Source organism: Dama dama, chromosome 5 (genome assembly GCF_033118175.1).
Source record: "Dama dama isolate Ldn47 chromosome 5, ASM3311817v1, whole genome shotgun sequence".
Lineage (NCBI taxonomy): Eukaryota > Metazoa > Chordata > Mammalia > Artiodactyla > Cervidae > Dama > Dama dama.
In genome coordinates, this window is record NC_083685.1 from 20,127,380 (window position 1) to 20,148,451 (window position 21,072).

At 51.7% G+C, this 21,072-nt stretch overlaps 1 protein-coding gene across 3 annotated transcripts in view; it reads right to left on the reverse strand.

Annotated features, from left to right (window-relative positions):
* Positions 1-1,769: 1,769 nt before the first annotated feature.
* VPS37B (VPS37B subunit of ESCRT-I) overlaps positions 1,770-21,072 on the reverse strand; it is a 30,055-nt gene continuing 10,752 nt past the window's right edge. For 2 of the 3 annotated variants that reach the window (XM_061142005.1, XM_061142007.1), the window contains 3 exons: positions 6,329-6,500; positions 4,660-4,742; positions 1,770-3,977 (listed from right to left, as the gene is read on the reverse strand). In XM_061142005.1, coding sequence (XP_060997988.1) covers positions 3,474-3,977; positions 4,660-4,742; positions 6,329-6,500 — 759 coding nt within the window. In that variant the 3' untranslated portion in view covers positions 1,770-3,473. Of the gene's footprint in view, positions 3,978-4,659; positions 4,743-6,328; positions 6,501-14,991; positions 15,163-21,072 lie in introns of all 3 variants that reach the window. The other variant, XM_061142006.1, reaches the window with a different exon arrangement.

Sequence of the window (21,072 nt, forward strand, 5' to 3'; positions counted from 1 at the left end):
CCCTCGGCCCTCCGTCAGGGGCCGTGTCTGTGCTTCATTTCTCTGGGGCCAGGACGCTCGGAGCGAAGGGGACCACTTAAGTTTGTGCAGTGGCGCGCTGCGGGCTACAGAACACCTTGCTGGTGCTTTTTCTGCCAAGAAGTGTCCAGCTCGTTTCCCAAGGGGAGGGCTGTGACTCTGGGGCGCCTGTTTGCTGGGTCTTAGGGCGTTCCCCTAAGAAGCCTCTGTTCCCAGCCAGAGGCCCCCGCCCCAGCCCTGTGGGAAGCTGTCCCTCTCAGAAAGGGAGGGGTGAGGCCGATTCCTGGCAGCTAAGACTTTCACCTGAATGTCACACGTCTGAGCACGGTGGTGAGCCTGACTCCTGGCTGCAACGGGCTGTAGTGGCGGCACGTAGTCTCTAAGTTGGAGAACGTACCGGGCGTCGCGGCTCCTCAGAGCACTGTGGGCTGCACCCGCACCCACTTTCCCCAGCAGCACCCCGGGCACAGCCGTGGCAGGCTGCCTCAGAAACTGCACCCTCCCCGCTGGCCGCCAGCATGTGGGGAGCCAAGGACAATGTAGGTCGGGGGAGCAGTGGGTGACCGTGGGTGGCTCCTGCAAGCACCCTGCCCCCAGGCTGTGGTTTCCTGACCACGAGGTGGGGCTCTGCCTCCGCCAGGGTGGCTGCGAGGGGCGGGTGAGGTCAGGTGAGAAAGTGCTCCGAAAACTAACTTCCTGAGCTGGACACGCACCGAGAGGAGGCAGCGTCTGCTCCTCGTCTGCGAGGGAGACAGTTTCAGCAAACAGACCGACACACCTGGTTCTCTCACCAAAGCAAACCAGTGCAGAAGCGTGTGAGCTGACTACACTCACGACCCCCAGTGGACACACCTTTCCATGGAGCGCCCCACCAGTGAGCACACCTACCACTCCGGCTGGGGCTGGGCCCTGGGCCTCCCTGGACGGGTCCTGAGCAGCGTGGCCCAGAGGAGAGGGAGCGCTCAGACGGGGCTGCGAGGAGGAGCCAGGCGCACCGGCCAGCCCCACTGGGGGTAGACTACAGACTTGCCTGCAAGCTTCCTAGCAGCCACTGGGAAGAGACAAAACTGTCAGAGACATTCTCGTAAACAAAAGCAAGTTGCTTTCTCAGCAGAAGCTGCCCCCCCAGAGGAAAACCATAGCGTCTCCTGCCACCCTCAGCACCATGAAGAGAACGACATGTTTAGAGCAGACAGCGACGGCAAAGCTTCGGCAGGGCAGCTCCAGCCCTTGTGCTCCCGAGAAGAGTCCCTCCCAGGGGCACAGAGGCCGCGGCTCAGCCCAGCCGAGGGCCCAAGGTTCCTCTTTGCACCCTCCAGCAGCGCGTGATGCTGCCACGGGCCCCTCCGAACACCTGTGGGCGAGCCTCCAGAGCAGGTCAGCCACTGGACTCGATTCTACCTGAAATCAGCGAGAACGTCCTCACCAGAGTTCCCATCGGCTCGCCTGACCCCAGAGAGCACCCTGAGGGCCCTGCTCTGAGGCGCTGGCAGGGCAGCCCAGACCCCAAAGGCCCCTTCTGGAGGAGGGACGTGCTTCCGTCTTGACATACCTTGAGAATCTGATTAAAAAACGATGCTGCTGTGAGGGCCGGGGCTCCTGGGCCAGGCGGACACCTCAGCCACCTCCGTGGCCTTCCGTGTCTTAACTTCAACCACCTTACCGGTCCACTTCACTGTCGGAATGCTGACTGCTGAGACGCCAGAACCAGACACATCACAAGGCTCCCCAGGCAAATGAAGGGCGGGCCGTTATTAACAACTCTCTATTTATTAAAAAGGGTCGTACAGCTTTACAGCCACAGCTCAGATGTGGCCCTGGAGAGACGGTGAGGCCAGCTTGGCGGCCTCTTCCCCCCATCAACGCCGACCGAGCTCACACGTTTGGCTGTGCCCCTGGCAGGGGGCAGGCACCCCCAACGGCGGGGCGGACGGCAGAGGTACGGGGTGGTGGCACCACTCTCGAGGCTGACAGGCGTGGCAGGCCCACCTGATTGGCAGGGCAGTAAGTCGTCCCGTACAGTTGTTCTCTTGAAAAACAGTTAATGATACAGCAGAGTTCAAGTCCAGGAGTAGAAATGTACAGTAATTGAGGACACAGGGCGGTGGCCTTGCCCATGGCCTACTGGGCCAGACCCCGCCTGGATTCTGTCCTCTGGGCCGTGGCCTGCTGGAGTCACAGGTCCGAGTTCCACCACTCAGCACGGCTTTTTCCGTCAGCAGGTGGAGGGAGGCAGCACCACCCCCAACCCCCTGCCCCAGCTGGGCCCTGGGAACCCGGCACGTGGCACGTGCAGACGAGCGCCCGGGGAGCAGGGAGCACCCGGGGTGCGGCCAGGGGCTCAGCTCGTCGGCCCCCGTCCAAGCCGAGGGGTGGCTGGCAGCCGTCGCACCCCTGCCCCACACCCAGCCAGAGGCAGAGAATATTGGCTATGAGTAAGTATCCTGGTTCGAAGTGGGTGGACCTTCCTTCCACCTGCAACACGACAAGGAACGAATGCAGACGAGACCCCCGCCTGGCCGGCCCCTCCCGGCAGCAGGTGGAGCTAAGGCACAGCACGAGCCCGCAGGTGCGACCGTGCGCCGCTTGCACGGAACCAAACTGCGTCACTTCATCTGCATCTCAACCTGCTCAAGACTGTATGTGCATTTTTCCGAAAGTTTCCCTGAATGGTCTTGTGAGTGTCAAAAACAAAAAACGTTTTCTTCCCCAATATAAAACAGGAAAAGTACACACGTAGTAAAAACATCGGAGGAGTAGTCTTCACAGAAAGCCTGGGCTGGCTCGCAGAGGAGGAGGAGGAGCTGGGGACAGCCTCCATGTGCCAAGCCCAGCTCCCACCCTCCTCCTCACCCGGCCATGACTCGCCGGCCTCTGGACGTGGCTGGGGGCCAAGTGCAAACTCCGCGGGCGGCTGTGAAGCGTCCAGGGTCGGGGAGGGAGGGGCTGGGAGGACCGCTCGCCCCACGCAGGTCCAGAGAGCACCTTCCGGGCTGGCTCACCCGACCAACCCCTGCCGGCGGCTGCAGTGGATGGTGGGCTGGGACGCACAGAACCGTCTTGAAAATAAAGCAGAAATGATGAACCGTGCTTATTAAATAAAGCTGCAACGGCAAGACACGATCCTACATGGGAACAGAGGTGCGGCGGGGGGAAGGGGAGGCATTTCCCCCCAAACTCAGGGGCTCATCAACACAGAACAAGAAACCATACTGAGAACACACACCAGCTCGACCACAGTGATGTCAGGCCGAGCCCCTGCGCAGCTGCCTCGGTGTCCAAAACCAGGGTTCTACGTCTATGACCACTGACCTACAGCGCTAAAACCAGCCGGACGCCCTGCCTCGGGCACCGGAGCCCCCGGCAGAGCAGCCGGTGCCCACAGCCTCCATCTATGTGTGTGGAGCCCCAGCTGGCAGGCGGCGAGGGAGCCTCCCCGGGAGGATGAGGGCCGCTCACTGGAGGATGAAGCCGGGCTGGTGTGGGGGCAGCCGGGGCGGGGGTCTCTGGGGCAGCGCTGGCGGGTACGGTGGCGACACAAACTGCTGCGCGGAGAAGCCCTGCTGGGCGGGGAGGCCCCCTCGGGGGGGCAGGGGCGGGCACTGCACGGCCGGGTACGGGAGGGCCTGTCCTGAGCCCATGGCGGCAGTGAACGGCGTGGCTAAGCGTCCTGCAGGCGCTGGGGGCGGTGGGGGCGGGATGCGCCGAGGCACCACGGAGGGGGGCCCGCTGGCCTCCGGGATGGGGTAGGGCAGGGGGGCGGCAGGGGCCGGCTCGGGCACCCTGGGTGGCAGCGGGGTGGGCGCGGGGGCCTGCGGCAGTCTCTGCCCCTTCAGCACCATCTCCTGGAGCTTCTCGATTTTGACCCTTCGCATGTGGGCCAGTTTCCGCTTGCTCTGATAGACGTCGATGAAGGAGTCCAGAGGGAGTTCTCCATCGAGAAACTTCTCAGCCATGTTCTGAAGGAGCAGGAGAAACTCAGTCACGGGCTGGGAGGGTCAGCCGTTAGGGGAGGAAGACCCCCTCACCGACCAGGGCAAGGGGAAATGGGGCCAGCTTCCTCCCGACACCCACCCCTTCCTCGCTGCAGACCGTGGCCCACCCAGGACAGGGGCCAAGAAGAGAGGAAGGCTGGTCCTGTCCGCCTCCCGAACCACAAACTGGGCAGGAAGCAGGCCCTGCGAGAGCTGGCCTTCCAGCAACGGGGCCCGAGACCCCCGTTTCCTTCCCTCCACTGGCTGCGACCTCACACGCTCGCCCCGTGCAGGCCGGGGGGACAGGAAGCTGCTTGTGCCCGTGAGGACCGCCCCGCCCAGCGGGCCATCAGGCCACACGGCCGAGTTTGGCACCGTGCTGCCTGCCCAAGTGTGCCACAGCGGCTCAACTTTTGACCCCGATTCGTTTCCTTATCACTGAGCAAGGCTCCAGCCTCAGGTGCTCGGCGGGCCATGCCCACAGGCTCCGCCCAGCCAGCTGACTCGGACAGATGGTAACTCAGCCGCCGGCACCCACAGGACAGGTGCGGAGTCACAGGAAGGCCTGGGCGCCCCGCGGCTCCCCCAGACCCCTGCCCAGCGCGCTCCTCAGCCCATAGGCCCGCCCGCCCCAACCTGGGGTGTCCCCCAGGGCTGCCAGAGTTACCTCGGTGTCTTCCTCAATCTTGGCCCCTTCCGCCTGCAGGAGCGCTAAGAGGGTCTCCAAGGAAGCGCTGCTGGACTGTTTATCTGGAAGAAGCGGGAGGCATGATGCAGTCAGGGGGCACCGGCAGCCCCAGAGATCATGTCGGCCCCCAGCCCCTCGGAGCGACACGCCCCACCCCACGCCCCCTCAAAGAAAGAGTGCACTTGAGCTGGAAAGGTGACAAGAGAAGCTCACCGAGTGAGCAGACTTTCCAGGAAGCAGAAGGGAAAGTGGGAACATGCAGGAGAGGAAGGAGTGCCCGTGACGGGGCGGCGGGGCGGCCTGTGCCCGAGGGAGAGCCGTGTCACCACCCGCCCCACCACACGGGGCGACCGCTGCACACCTGACCTAAGCCTGCCACCACCCCGTCACTTCCCTGGGATTTCTGAAGGACAGTTCACATAAATACCTAAAGCAGACACGTCTTCAGTGTGTGTGTATAAACCCCCCTACCTCAACCCAGACCGAGACAGAACGTTTGCAGAGGCTCCAGCCCCGCTCCCGAGGTGCTGACGTCCGCTCTCCAGGAACGCTGCCTGGTTCTGAGCTTCACCCAAGTGGCCTCACAGAGGGCGCTCCGTGCTGGCCTCTCTTGCTCAACACGTCTCTGAGACCATCCATGCGGCGGCACAAACAGGGCAGCTTGTGCCTTTCAACGCTGCCTGGCATGGAAAGCTGCGTGCCGCGACTTACCCATCAGTCCAGAGACGGGTGTTTAGACTGCTTCCAAATTTAGCTCTTAATAAAGCTACAACGAGCACTCGTGCGTGTATCTCTTGGTACACGAACGTCCGCTTCTGTGGGGGAGACGCCCGCCAGCGGGACTGCGGAATCAGAGCACGCGCGGCTCCACCGCAAAGGTGCTGACAAGCAGCGTCTCCAGTTCTCACTCCTCCCAGCACCGCAAGAGCCCCGCGCGCCCGCCAGCACCATCATTACCAGTCTTTCCACCTGTACTCAGTCTGGTCAGGCCTGTTACAGTACATGTTTTTTACAGTTACAGACATACAGGGATCACAGTGTCGGATGGCCCTGAAGTGTCACTGGAGAGGGATTTTTTTAGCCTTCTCTCTCATGCCACGCTGCATGATACGTGAAGTCTTAGTTCCCTGGTCGGGACCTGAACCCAGGGCCATGGCAGTGGAAGCACCGAGTCCTAACCACTGGGCCCCCAGGGAAGTCCTTTTTTAACCTTCTATCAATCTCAGGGTTTCCTTGAAAGCTACTCAGGCCTCAATGCTAGTCAACTCCTATGTCGCTCTTCATAATGGCTGCAAATTTAAGTGTGACATTAAAATAAAGTATTCCAGTGATGAATCTCTTTCAGCATTAACTGTGAGGGCCAAACCTCACAGGACAAAACATTAGTTGTATTATCGTAATTCAGAATATTGCCTTTTTTTTCCTATGCTGTTTGGAAAAGGTGGAGTCTTGTTGAAAAGGCAATCAAGTCTCTTTCTCTAAACTGGTGACACAATCCTATATACAGATGGTTTCTTGGCAGCAGTGATCACTGTCTTAATCTGAAACTGTTCCCTAAATAACATTTCTTTCCTGGTTAGTGCAACAGCTTGAAAACGCACCCTTCCATCGGCTCCTTATTTTTGGAAGATCACCCTAAAAGAGTTACCTAGCTTGGTCTTCTTTATCTGATAGGCTTCAAAGAGCACCTGGAGTTCTTGGTATTTCTGGGTCAAATGAGCCTTCCGCGAGTCCAGCTGGGGCTGGTAGAGGAGGTTTCCTTCTGCCAGGCTCCGGTTGCTGGCCAGCGTCATCTCCTTGTTGAGCTGAACATTCTGTGTCTGAAAGGACCATACAGGGTGATGAGAAGCAGCGTGTTAACCCCCGAGCACCATCCCCACGGCCATGGCACCAAGAGCTTATGTTTGGCTTGGCGGCTGCTCCCAGCCCAGCTCCAGCCCTAACCTTGGACACTGCTGTCCGTTCTTAAAGAGCAAGGCCATTTCCTCTCCCTCTGGCTGGGCTTTGTCCTGGGGCCTGTGAGGCTTTCGTGCCCGGAGCTTCGCTGTGACCAGAATTCCTTACTGCTGCCACTGTGCTCTTAGAAGTGACTGGCTCTAAACATTCGGAGCTAGGCTTTTCCTAAACAAATTGCTGCTGCCCCAGAGAAGTGAAAGAATCACTTCTTATCAGAGGAGGGCCAGTTGGCATGGTGTCAATTCAGGCTTAGTCACCAGGATCTGAGATCAAACATGAAAGCCCGAGATCCTGGGAAGGAGCCTGCTCAGGGGCGCTGTTTTACTCCATCCCTATGCCCACCTCGGGCTCTTTGCATCTGAGCAGAGGCCCAGCTCCTGGTCACCTGTCCATCAGTGCCACCGGCCCAAAGACGGAGGCGGGGGATTTATCTGCCAACAGGGGTTCTGGGCATCCAGGGGGTGACAGGTGGTGTGGGGGTGGAGAAGCCCACCTGGACCTCAGTGAGAGGGGTAGTGGGGAGGTCTGAGGAAAGGTGAGGGAGTCCTAAAGAAACAGAATCGAAAAGCACACCTGAATAAAAAAGCAAAAGCACCGTGTCGTGCGTCTAGTTCAGTTCCCTTTCCCCTCGCTGGCTGGTTGGGGGGGGCGGTCCTCCACGGCCCGCAGCCCCCTCATTCCCTGGATGTGAAGACTCCTTTGCCCCGGCCTCGCTCAGAAACGCTCCTTCATCCCCACACCAGCCATCCCGCCGTCCACCCTGTAGTAATACTGTCTACACCCCATCCTACCCCACCCCACCCAGGCTATTTTCGTTGCTACTTCCTTCCTCCTGCTTCTCTGACTGTCGATTCCTGGCCTCGTTGCCTCGGCTCTGACCCTCCCCCTCCAGCCATACCGTCTGGTGCTTGTGTAGAGTTCCCAACGCACACACACACACACACGTGTGAGAACAAAGAAAGATCGTGGGAGGCCCTGACCACTGAGGGGTGGGGGTGGGGACGACCCTCTCAGTCAGTCCAGTCGCTCAGTCGTGTCCGACTCTTTGCGACCCTGTGGAGTGCAGCACGCCAGGCTTCCCTGTCCATCACCAACTCCTGGAGTTTACTCAAACTCATGTCAATCAAGTCGGTGATAACATCCAACCATCTCATTCTCTGTCATCCCTTTCTCCTCCTGTCTTCAATCTTTCCCAGCATTTTCCCCAGATTCTCTCCTTTGCAGACACCTAATCTGCATCTCCCCACCTGGATCACTTCATGGCAAATAGATGGGGAAAAAATGGAAACAGGGACAGACTTTATTTCCTTGGGATCCAAAATCACTGCAGATGGTCTTCAGCCATGAAATTAAAACACGCTTGCTCCTTGGAAGAAAGGCTATGACAAACCTAGACAGCATATTAAAAAGCAGAGACATTACTTTACTGACAAAGGTCCCTACAGTCAAAGCTATGGTTTTTCCATGTGTGGATGTGAGAGTTGGGCCATAAAGAAAGCTAAGCTGCTGAAGAATTGATGCTTTTGAACTGTGGTGTTGGAGAAGACTCTTGAGGGTCCCTTGGACTGCAAGGAGGTCCAACCAGTCCATCCTAAAGGAAATCAGTCCTGAATATTCATTGGAAGGACTGATGCTGAAACTCCAATACTCTGACCACCTGATGAGAAGATGTGACTCACTGGAAAAGACCTGATGCTGAGAAAGACTGGAGGGAAGAGAAGGGGATGACAGAGGATGAGATAGTTGGATGGCATCACCAACTTGATGGACAAGAGTTTGAGCAAGCTCCGGGAGTTGGTGATGGACAGGGAAGCCTGGCGTGCTGCAGTCCATGGTGTTGGCAAAGAGTCGGACACGACTGAGTGACTGAACTGACTGACTGATCCACTTGGATGACAGGGCAGGGCCCTCAAGATTAGGCTCAATTTAAAGAAGAATTTAATTTAAAATAGAAAATTAAGCCTATAGCTTAATATAGTTGAACACTATAAATCTGTGCAGTAGAAACACTCTCTTTTGCTGTTGTTTTTAGCCAGCAAGGAAAACGGGGGCTGGAAAGACCTTCCAGAGGACTGGGGGAAACAGAGACTCCAATCTTGAATGGCACAAACAAAATTTTGCCCGTATCAAGACCCAGAGGAAAGGAGCAGTGACCCCTACAGGAGATCAAACCAAAACTACCTCCTAGAGTTGGAGGGCCCCCTGTGGAGGTGTGGGTCAGCAGGGGCTCACACAGGGATGGGGGCACTGGAAGGTCCCCCTTGGCATAAACCTTCTTGGAGTTCACCAGTAACCCTACCATGAAGCCTGCAGACCCCAGGGCTGGGTGCTTCAGGCCAAACTAGCAGGGAGGGAAGGCAGCCACATCCATCAGCAGAAAATCGGATTAAAGCTTTGCTGAGCAAGGCCCTGCCCACCAGAGCAAGACCCAGTTTTTCCCCATCACCAGTCCCTCCCATCAAAAAGCCTCTTAGCCTCATTCATCACAGGGCAGACAGAAGAAGCAAGAAAAAGCACAGTCTCACAGCGGCTAAAACAAACCCTATTATAGAAAGTTAATCACGATGAAAAAGCAGAAAGTGATGTCTGAGATGAAGGGACAAGATAAAATCTCAGAAAAACAACTAAATGAGGTGGAGATAGGCAACCTTCCAGAAAAAGAATTCAGAATAATGACAGTGATGATCCAGGATCTCAAGAAAAGAATGGAGGCAAATATTGAGAAGATGCAAGAAATGTTGACCAAAGACCTGCAAGTTTAAAGAACAAACAGCTGAATAATACACTAGAAGGAATCAACAGCATAATAACTGAGGCAGAAGAATGGATAAATGACCTGGAGGACAGAAGCATGGAAATCACTGCCACAGATGAGAATATAGAAAAAAGAATGAAAAGAAATGAAGACAGTCTAAGAAACCTCTGGGACGTTAAATGCATCGACATTCGCACTATGGGGGTCCCGGAAGGAGAAGAGGAAGAGAAAGAGAAAGGAGCTGAGAAAATACTTGGAAGAGATAACAGCTGAAAACTTTCTGAACATGGGAAAGGATTTCCTCAACCAAGTCCAGGAGGTACAGAGAGTCCCAGGAAGGATAAACCCAAGAAGGAACACACTGAGACATATGGTAATAAAACTGACAAAAATTAAAAGACAGAGATAAAATATTAAAAGCAACAAGGGAAAAATGACAAATAACATACAAGGGAACTCCCATAAGGCCATCAGCTGACTTTTCAACAGAAACTACAAGCCAGAAGGGAATGGCATGATATATTTAAAGTAATGAAAGGGAAAAACCTACAACCAAGAATACTCTTACCCAGCGAGACTTGCATTCAGATTTGATAGAGAAATCAAAAGCGTTCCAGATGAGCAAAAGTTAAAAGAGAATTCAGCACCACCAAACCAGCTTTACAACAAATGCTAAAGGAACTTCTCTAGGCAAGAAACACAAGAGAAGGCAAAGACCTACCCAAAATAAACCCAAAACAATTAAGAAAATGGTAATAGGATCATACATATTGATAATTACCTTAAATGTAAATAGATTAAATACACCAACCAAAAGACATAGACTGCTGGGTGGATGAAAACATGTGCATGTCTGCACTTCTACTTACCACATCACTGCCTGACCCCACAAATTGTATATAATTATTTTATATTGTTAATCATGTTCCCATTATGGCTTGCAATTGTAATTATCTTTTATTTTTTGTCTGGCTATTGATTGTGAAAACTGATAAATCTCTTTTACTATTGTGATTATGTAACTATTACTCACTTAATACCATTGTATCATGACTGGTCAACAGAAAAATAACAGAACTCTATATATCACCAAGGAATACCCTGGTGGCTCAGAGGGTAAAGAGCCGCAATGCGGGAGAACCAGGTTCAATCCCTGGGTCGGGAAGATTCCTGGAGAAGGAAATGGCAACCCATTCCATTATTCTTGTCTGGAAAATCCCATGGACGGAGAAGCCTGGCAGGCTACAGTCCATGGGGTTGCAAAGAATCAGACACAACTGAAGTAACTTCACTTCACATATATCACCAAAACTAGGATCCAACAGAAAAACCTGTAATCACTTTTTGAAATCCAGATGCATATCAGAATCATCTTGAAATTTTCTGGAAAATTCAAATACTCAGGTATTGCTTTTTTTTTCTTCTTCAGAGCTCCAGATATGTTTCTAATGAGCAGTCATGTTTAAAAACAACCAGATTGTATGATGATCTTTTACTTTTATCTAGTTTGTTTCACTTTTTCTATTTCATATTCAGTGCTCCCATTTCACTTAGTTTATGTTCTCCAATTTCTCCATCTCTCTTTTTCTGATGTTCTTTCTTAAGCTTTTATCAAGTGCAGTAGAAAAGCTTTTGTATACATATAAATATGTATAATATATATATATTTTAGAAAACTTGTGAATTTTTGCCTAACTAAAAAAATTATGACATTTTGATTCCACTTGTTTGACTTAGTATGACTAGACTGCTAGATTTCTGATTAAAAAACAGATATGCAACAAGCAACAAAGGTTTACTGTCCAACACAGGGAACTACAGTCAGTATCTTGTAATAACCTCTGATGGAAAATAATTCCAAAAATAATGTATGTGTATTTATATAACTGAATCACCTTCCGTGCACCTGAACCATTGTAAGCCAACTATACTTCAATAAAATAATTTTTTAAAGAACAAAACAAAAATAAACCACTGTACACCCTGGAAAACAGCTCAGAAACTCCTTTTAAACAAAACAGGCAACTACCATACCATCCAGAAGTTGTGTGCTTTGGCATTTATTCCAGAAAGGTGAAAGTTTACGTTCCCAAAAAAACCCTGTACATCAATGTCCAGAATGGCCTGCTATGTAATCAAAACCTGATGCCACCCAGGTGTCCTTCAGCAGGTGAGGGGATTCGTCACAGCGTGCCACCCACAGCTCAGCAGGGCGCAGCCCTGGGAAGGACAAGCTGCTGAGACACGCGGACGCCCGGGTGAAGACCCAGGAGACTCGGCCGAGCAGGGGGAAATAAACGACGACTCACGGGGCACAGACTCCGTGATTCGGTATATACAACATTTCTTGAAATGACAGAACTACAGAAATGGAGACGGATTCACGGCTGGGGGGAGGGACGTGGCTGTCAGAGGCAGCAGCAAGCTCCTCATCGCCGTGGTTCCCTGCTGTTATGGGCGTCAAGTCTGGTTGGTTGTCACTGGGGGAACCTGGGTGAAAGGGTACACGGGATCGCTGTGTTATTTCTTACAACTGCATGTGAATCTACAATCACCTCTAAATTTAAAGTGTGAAAGTGAAGTTGCTCAGTTGTGTCCAACTCTTTGCGACCCCATGGACTGTAGCCTACTAGGCTCTTCCGACCATGGGATTTTCCAGGCAAGAATACTGGAGTGGGTTGCCATTCCCTTCTCCAGGAGATCTTCCTGACCCAGGGATTGAACCCAGGTCTCCCGCATTGTAAGCAGACGCTTCACTGTCTGAGCCACCAGGGAAGCCCAAATTTAAAGTTTAGTTATAAGTAAATAAACAAACTGCTGAGGGGCTTCCCTAGTGGTCCAGCCTAAGAATCCGCCGGTCAGTACAAGGGACACAGGTTCAATCCCTGGTCCAGGAAGACCCCACATGCTGCCAAGCAACTAAGCCTGTGTGCCCCAACTACTGAGCCCGAGCTCCAGAGCCCACGGGCCGCAATGACTGAGCATGCCCGCCCTGGAGCCTGGGCCCGGCAGCAAGAGAAAATAGCAACGAGAGAGTAGCCCCTGCTTGCTGCAACTAGAGAAAGCCCAAGTGCAACAATGAAGACCCAGCATGGCAAAAAACTACATCTAAGACAATAAATAAAAATAAACTGTTGGTGAGATCTTCTGCTCCTACTGGTCTCATCTGATGCACAAGAAGGGAGCAGAGGGGCTCAAGATCACAGTCCAGACCCACCACCCCGGGGCAAACTGTCATTCTGACTCAATCAGCTCTGTGTGTAATAAACTCTGAGAGGAACAGGCATGTTTCTGTCCTCAGATCACTGAAAATGGAACAGAATTCGTCATACCCTGATCTCTGAGCCTGGGGTGACCTGGCCCTCACTCACCCCATCCCGCCAGTTCCAAGAACCAACCAAGTTCTCCCCCACGAGCCCCAGCTTAGCGCCCTGTCCACAGAGGCCTCCCCAGCTGTCCTCTCTACCACCCTCTGTCCCAGCACCTCGTTTCTTTCCTGTCTCTGGTGAGAATCAGTGAGCACCATGCCTGTGTTCCCACTCGCTGCCAACCCCTCTGGAGCGCTGACAGGCAGTACCCTGTCGTCTGCGGTGGGCCACACACCCGGCACACAGCGCCATTCAGCAAGGATCTGCTAAATGAGGCAGAGGGACCCTCTCGCCCTCCAAAAAGCCAGTCACGTGAGGTCAGGTCTGGCCAACAAGGTGGGTAAAAAAAAACAGTTTAAAAAAAAAAAAAAAGAGCTGTGCTTGATGCCCCAAATCCTTTATGCAACAGATGGGCTCCCTTAAAAGAGCTCTTGGAGACTTTGTGGGGTCCCAAGACCCTCTGTGGAGGGTCTCACTCACCCTGGATCTAGGGGTGATCAGATCAGGAATTTTCCAATGTCTTCAGAGCACCATCAAGCGCCACCACCTCCAAGGGCCACCCTACAACGGGGCTGTCTGTGTCAACTGAGTCCCCTGAAGGGGAGGTGTGCATGCTGTCATGTCTGACTCTGCGACCCCATGGACTGAAGTCGGCCAGGTTCCTCTGTCCATGGGATTCTTCGGCAAGAACACTGGAGTAAGTTGCCATTTCCTTCTCCAGGGCATCTTCCCGACCCAGGAATCGAACCCCCGTCTCCTGCATTTCCTGCACTGGCAGGCAGATTCTTTACCACTAAGCCATCAAGGAGGGAAGGGGGATGTTCACAAATCCCCCATGCCCAGACCATTCCTGGAGTGTCTTCAAAGCCCCCGGGTGATCCCAATATCCAGCAAAGCATCTGGCCTCACAGCTCTGCCCTAAAATGTATCTATGAATAAAGTGTATTTTCCTGGGACCCAAGTCAGGTCACACCCATGGCTACAAGTCACACACAGGATGCACGGAGGCAAACTAAAACTTCAGCCCACAGGGACGACTGTTAAGCTGGCTGTTTTCTCTTCATCCCCGAGTGTTCAGATGTTTTTACATGAACATCAGGAAAATCTCCAGTGGCCTCCCAGGGCACATCCGCAGTACTCTCTGGGGTCAGGGCGGGGGGCAGTACTGTGGAGACAGGTGGCGACGACAGTGGCTGAGGTGGGGAGAAGCCCCTTTCTTCAGCCTCTGACAAAGCTCTTCCAACACAACCGTGGGCAGAGAAAGACCTTCCTCCGTGATGTTCCTCTTCATCATCCCAGCTGAGGAAAACTGGGAGGAAGTGGCCAGCCTTGATCTATCATTTGCAAAGCAAAGGTGGGGACAGGACCTGGGGGACTGCACACAGCACACTCAGCAAGGCTAAAGCAGCAGCCACCCCGGGTGATGGGCGACTCAACTCTCAACCTCCTGTCCTACCGACCCGAGGACGCCGGCAGAGGCCCACCGTGCAAGGCCACAGACCCTGAAACTGAAAACAGGCTCCCCACCTCCTGATGGTTCCTCATGGTCCTTTTTCTTAACCATAGAGAAATCTTTTCAGGAAATAATCTCTCTGTGGTAACGAAACATTTTTATACGTCTGCTCAGTTTCACTTCAGCTTCCTTTTCCTTTTCTGTTCAAAATCAAAGAAAACTGAGATGGGTGATGGCAGCATTTACAGTTCAGTTCAGTTTATACAGGGACTTCTGCCCATCGGTTCATCTGTGAGCAGGGCTGTCAGAAAGGATGGTCACCTGAAGCCTACAGCGACCTCTCAAGGGTGTGACTTTTTTTTTACTTTCCTCTTTCAACTTGTGTACAATGTGTGAATCACTGCAATAAGTTATGTATAAATTTACAGTAAGCTATGCTTTAATTAAAAAAAAAAGTGTTAGATATTAATAGAACCAGAAGGGCAGAGGCTCTAGGGAGAGAAGCTGCCTTTGTTTAAAACAAATAAACAATGAAGGTCTTTTACATACACTTGTCCAGGCTGAGTGGAGCTCCCCCTCTCTCCTGGGGGGCTCACACATCACCAGAGGACATTCTCACAGAATCCACACGCCACCTCAAATGCTCAGGTCATTATTTACTTGAAGGACTGTGGTAAAAAAATAAAGTTGGTTAAAAAAGACAACAGACCGAAACCCCCCTCTGGTGACACAAGCGGTATTACAGATGAGAGGCGCGCGGGGACAGCCCGGGAACCCACCTGCGCCCCGCTGCCCCGCGCTGGGTCAGGGTTCAGTGAGGGCATGTCGTCCAAACCAGATGCTTCTCCGGTGTGAAGTTCGGATTCCAGCTGGCTGGTCGGCCCCTTCAACTACACCTGTTCCTTCCTAAACACTCGGTGGGTACACGTGCCGATGTTTCCGAGCTAAACCTTTTTATGGAAAAATACTGAGTGGTCCCTTTCTCCCACTTTATAATATAATCCTTATCATAACAAAGTTGATGACGTTATTGAATTATGTTAGCAAATTTCAACGAAATAGATGGAAATCTTCAGTTGTATTAGAAGTCCTAAACGCTCAAAAGCCAGGAAGGATTCAGAATCTGTGCTGGGAACTAAGATAACAACACAGGTTTGGGACGAGCCTGGTGGTCCAGTGGTTAAGAATTCGCCTACCAATGCAGGGGACGAGGGTTCGGCCCCTGGTCAGGGACAAGATCCCACGTGCTCTGGGGCAACTAAGCCTGTGAGCCACAGCTACTGAGCCCGAGTGCCACAGCTCGAAGCCCATGCACCACAACGAAGCTCTCTCGTGGGGCCAGTAAGACCTGACCAGGCAAAATAAACAAATATTTAAAACACACCTCTGCCTTCTTACTTACTGCCATGCTCAGAAGGCCTAGTACTTATACAAAGTCAACAATCCCATTTTATTTAACAAGCAAACATCTTGTCTGGTAGATAAAACACTCTTCGCCAACAATTTTGCTCATGCTGCTCCCTAGCCTGGAACGCCCCCTCTCCTCAGATCCCTGCCCTGGCTACGGCTTTGGGCCTCTTTTCGACCTCAAAGCGCCACACTCTCACTCACGGATCGCCAGGCATGAGGCATAACCTACACACCACTCGATCCATACACTTAAAGTGTCAGACCCCACGGCGAACTGCACCGACCCTGGGGGGTGGTCTACACCCACTACCTCCTTGTGAAGAACCCCTTTATTAAACCCCTGGAGTCCCCTAAGCTGTGTGCCCCCTGTCCTGCCAGAGGCCTGACTGACACACCTGAACCGGCTTTCCCCATAACATGCAATGGCACCTGGGCTCTCGCCTGCGGCCTCACTGAGCACACCTCTGGTCTTACTCTGCGCTGCAGTTCACTGTGCTTATTCATCTGTTTACTCGTTCACCTGAAACAGCGTTTTCTGAGGCCCGGTGACATGCTGGCTCTGGGCAGGGGAGGTGATGGACGTGGGTGAACAAGCAGGCAGAGACCCTGCCCTCACAGAGCGCCAACCGACTGAAGACAAATTAAGCAAAGTCACGCCAGCACTACCACTGTCTCACGACTCCCGGGAGTGACCGGGGCTTGCAGTGGGCTGAATGGTGGTTCCCAAAAAGAAATGTCACGTTCTAATCCCTGGAACCTGCGAATGTGATCTTTTTCAGGGAAAGGGCCTTTGCAGATGTAATTAGGTTAAGGATCTGAAGATAAAGAGATCACCTTGGAATATGTGGGAGGCCCGAAATCCAATGACAAGTGTCCTTATATGAAACACACACAGGAGAAGACGCAGACGGGAGGTCATGTGAAGACAGAGAAAGGGAATGAGTGATACGGCCACAAGCCAAGGAGCCAGCAACACCAGGAGCTGGAAGAGGCTAAGCATGGATTCCCCCGCCAGAGACTCGGGAGGGAGCGTGGACACCCCTGATCTTGTACCTCCGGCCTCCAGAAGTGTGAGAGTGTAAGTTTTTCTTGTTTTAAGCCACCGAGTTTGTGTAATGTGTTATGGTGTCCACAGGAAATGAATCCAGGCCTGGAAACTTCCACTTCCCCTGGAGATCCTCTCTCCATCCTGCTCTGAGTCCCGGGGCGGGGGTGGGGGGGCTGCCTGGCTGAACCAGAGCCGCCGCGTGCTTTCTGGTTCCAGCTGGACTCGGCGATGGGAACTGAGGGTGGGAGGAGCCTGAAAGGCTGTAGGGTTCTCTGGGCCCCCTCCCCCTGGGGTGGCTGTCGGTGACCTCCGCCCCCACCCCCATCCAAAGCAGCCCTCTCTCTCCTTCTCTCATTCTCCACACGCTGCTCCATCCCTCAGGCCTGGAGGTGGGATGTGCACACCTGTGGCCAGTCCCGCACTGGCCCTGGGGGGGCCTACACCCCTCCCCCCAAGCTGAGTGCCCCATCTTGCCAAAGGCCCGACACACAGAAGTGGAATGGCTTTTCCCGGGACATACAATGACATCTGAGCACATGCTCAGCCTCCTGATGAGAACATCAGGCCCCTGAAGAAGAGAACTGTGTCGTGTTCCCTCCCCGTTGCCCAGAACGTGGCGCGGGGCCCAGGTCACCACCAGCTAGCGCTAAATACTTGTCCCTCTCAACCTGGAGGACTCCCGACTGCTGCGGCCTCGGGCCACTGCCTGTCAGCTGTTAAAACCTTACCAAGCTGTTCTGAAGATTAGCTTCTTTGAATGATTATAATAAATTTTTAAACAGTTAACGTCACAGATAAATGCTCGTTATTGCAAATCACCAGGCGAAACTGTATGCACCGGGAGGGGTAACAGTATGGAAGTGAGATGTAAGGGGAGGACACAGATTATGATGGTTACTGCTCTAAAGCACAATCAATCACCGCCACGGCGCAGACATCAGACACGCAACACGCATCTGGAGACTCATCAGACACGGGTCAGCTTCACACAACCCCTCCTCTTCGGCTGAAATTCAGCCCTCCTGGAAAGCCTGTTAGAATGTGGGAGTAAAGTTATGACTGTGATGGCCTAGAAGCCACTTACTTCACATCTTTTTTTTTTTTTAATCACTCATAAACTCCAGTACCTAGACTATTGAATCATGAGAGCCACCAAACATGTTTCAACACAGTGGTTGGCTCATTTCATTCATTCATTCAAGAAATACTTAAGAAGCACCATTACATGACAAGCTTAGGGGAGGCAACAACCAGAATACAGCCTGTCCTCCTGAGCATGAGTCTCTGTGTCAAGACCTCCTTGGAGACAGGCCATGGGAGCTGACCACCACCCAACTCCAGAGGGAACCATTCACTCTGCACTGCGGCTTGCAGCCCTGGCTGCATTTGCTCTTCAAATAAAAGGCCCCGGGGAAGAAAATTGGGGGTGGTGGTGCGGGGAGTCAAACAGATGTGAATTTAAAGATTTAAGAAAGAAGAGTTCCTGGTGGTGACAGGAAAGCGTCACTTGCCTGCACCCGTTCACTGCCCAGTGGACATTTACTGAGCACTCACTGCATGCCTGGGGCTGTGCCACCTTCTTGTCACCTGTTATTCTCCATCTAACCCTCTCGGTGAGGGTGAGACAAATCTGTTCCCATTTTACTTGGGAAAAAGAAAATTCAGTCCTGGGGAGGTTGAAGAGACCACCGCAGTCACAAGTCCCAGGAAGGAGCTCCGGATCTGGGACCTTCAGTGTGAGGACATTCAGCCCCAGCGTCTGCTATATGATCATGCCATCGACTAGGCCACAGAATCCACTCTCCTGCATGGAGACCAGTTTACCACATCCACCACCATGTCTGTAAGTTCCAATAACCACCGAAATTCCCTTCCTATTTATGTCTCCTATTTATTTCTTTATGAGGATATTTCAAACAAGAGCAAAGCAAAGTATAATGAATTTCTGGGTACCCTTCTCCCAGGTTCAACAACCAGCAACATTTGCCGATCGTGTTTCATCTGCCTGTACTCCTCACTTTAGGGAATGTATTTTAAAGCAAATCTCAGCATAGTATATTTCACCCTTAAGATTAATATGTATTTGTAAGGCACAAGCACTTTTATAACCCTAACTACAATGCCACAACTACACTTACTAAAAATTCTTTAATTTCACCTTCTGTACGGATCGGCCTGCATTCCTCTACGAGCATTCTGCCTCATCTGTTTGAGTATCTAAAGTCACTGATATAGGAAAAGCAGAATGAGTGTGTGACTTCACCACCCCTCCACTTTTAAAACCAACTTTTAGAAGGCTGAGTTAGTGCTTCAGCAAACTCCAAAAACAACCAGCAGGCTTTTTTTTTGGAGGTATCATTATTAGGTAACAGATTTTTAACCAGCTGTCGTCATTAATCTCTCCAGTGCTCAAGTTGTCCACGGCCAGTGGGAGATACCTTGAGCTGGCTCTCAGGCTGACACCCCCCCGGGCTCTGACAGCTGCCCTGCTCTCTGATGAAACAAGACATCCCAGACCCACCTGTATGCAAGGGGCCCCCAACCCAGACTGGTCTTTCTCAAAGACATACTGGTTCCTTCTGGTGGGAAATTCATTTTGATCTTTTCCTCTCCAAACAAAATTATGTAGAAAATTATTTTTAATACAAAGATACAGAACGAAAGAAATCTCAGCCTTTGTACTTCCTACCAGGAACATTTAGGTTGCATTAAGACTTTAAACACAGCAGGCTTAGGGATTAGGTGATAAAAAGGTCAGCATGCATTCAGCCAGGTTAACCTCATTTCCTTTAACTGTGCTATACTTGATCTAGTTCACCAATTAATTTTAGGGTAGATTTCACCAAAGCTGCATGCAATTTGAGTTTGGGCTTATATACTAAAGGTCATCAGAAAACCCAAATTCGTCTTCCATTCGGTGAAAAGACATTCCCAGTGATGCACTCACTTTACCAGAGTCTTCCAATTAAAGACAGCCTCTCAGGAGGAGCCTGTAATCCAAGCCTACAATATCCCAGAGGACACTGGCAAATGCAACCCAATGTGGCTTGATTTAACCCAAGTATTCCTTGAGTTTTTATGAAAAAACTTAACAGCTGCTGAGTTAGACTGTTAAACATGCTAACGAAATTAAGAACCTGAAAAAACAAAATACAGTGAAAGAACTGGAGAACATTCTGAAACTGCTCTAAAATACAAGAGTCTGGTGGGCTGTGTGAAACCATCTCCAAGGCTACAGCCTACTCGGGAAAGGACATGTGCCAGCTGCTTATCAAATGTTCCACCAGAACCACCACTCAACAGAATGCAATAGACTAAAAAAGACAGCTATTTCTGATGGCAGACACCAACATCCTTCTTGCTGAGAGAAACCTGCTGTCCTTAGAAAGCAGCAGATGATGGATACAGACTCGACCAATTCCTTCCATATGGAGCTGGCTCGCCATCTTGAAAATTGAGTATTATTCACTTTAAGTGCAAAACTGAACACAGAAATGAAAAAAAAAACTAGGCTTGAAAATAAATGGACCAGCTCCAGGGAAGAAGTCAGTGGTCTCAGCGACACACAATTTGATTGTTTTCTACTTCTGACAGGCACAACATACCAGGGCGTTCTGCTGGGCTTTTTTTTTTTTCCACTAGAAGACTTACTTCCTGAAATTTAGAGGAAAACTAAACAAGATGTCCCCACTTCCTGGACTTGTGTGGACAGCTGTGCCAATAACAAATGTTACTTTCCTGGTATCACGGGCCTTGTAATTCCTGGGGACTCATGGTGGAGACAGAGGGGGTGAGGAGCAGAAGGCAAGATGGGACCCAAACAGATCACAATGTTACCTGTCTCTGTCCTCCGTCTCCTAAAAGCAAGGGGCTTGGCACACCTGGACCCATCCTACTCCTACAGAATCAGAACCTCACCACAGGTGAACCGGAAGACACAGAGAAGCCCTCATCTCATACTATCAGAACCAGTCAGCTCAGCTGCTGGTTATCTGAGCAGTTTGGTTAAAGTGGTAACTCACTACACACTTAGAATTTTACAGATCTTAACCGTGTTTTTCATTTAAGGCAAAGGTCTTTGCTTAGTGATAAGGTCCACTACTAGCTCAAGTTTCAAAAGCTCCTTGCCCAGACCACAACCTCTCTGTGGGGAACTTAAAAAAAGACACTGGACAAGCAAGATGAAAGCAGAATCCTTCTGGAATCTTCAGTCTCCCCCCATCTAGTCCATACCTAATTCACCAGCTTTGCTTTTTTCCTCTAGTGAATCACCTGTAAGCCCTCAGCTTACAGGTTTTTTTAAGTTTTTTCTGATGTGGACCATTTAAAGCCTTTATTGAATTTGTTACAACAGTGTTTCTATTTTATGTTTTTTGCTTTTTGGCCATGGAGGCATGTGGGA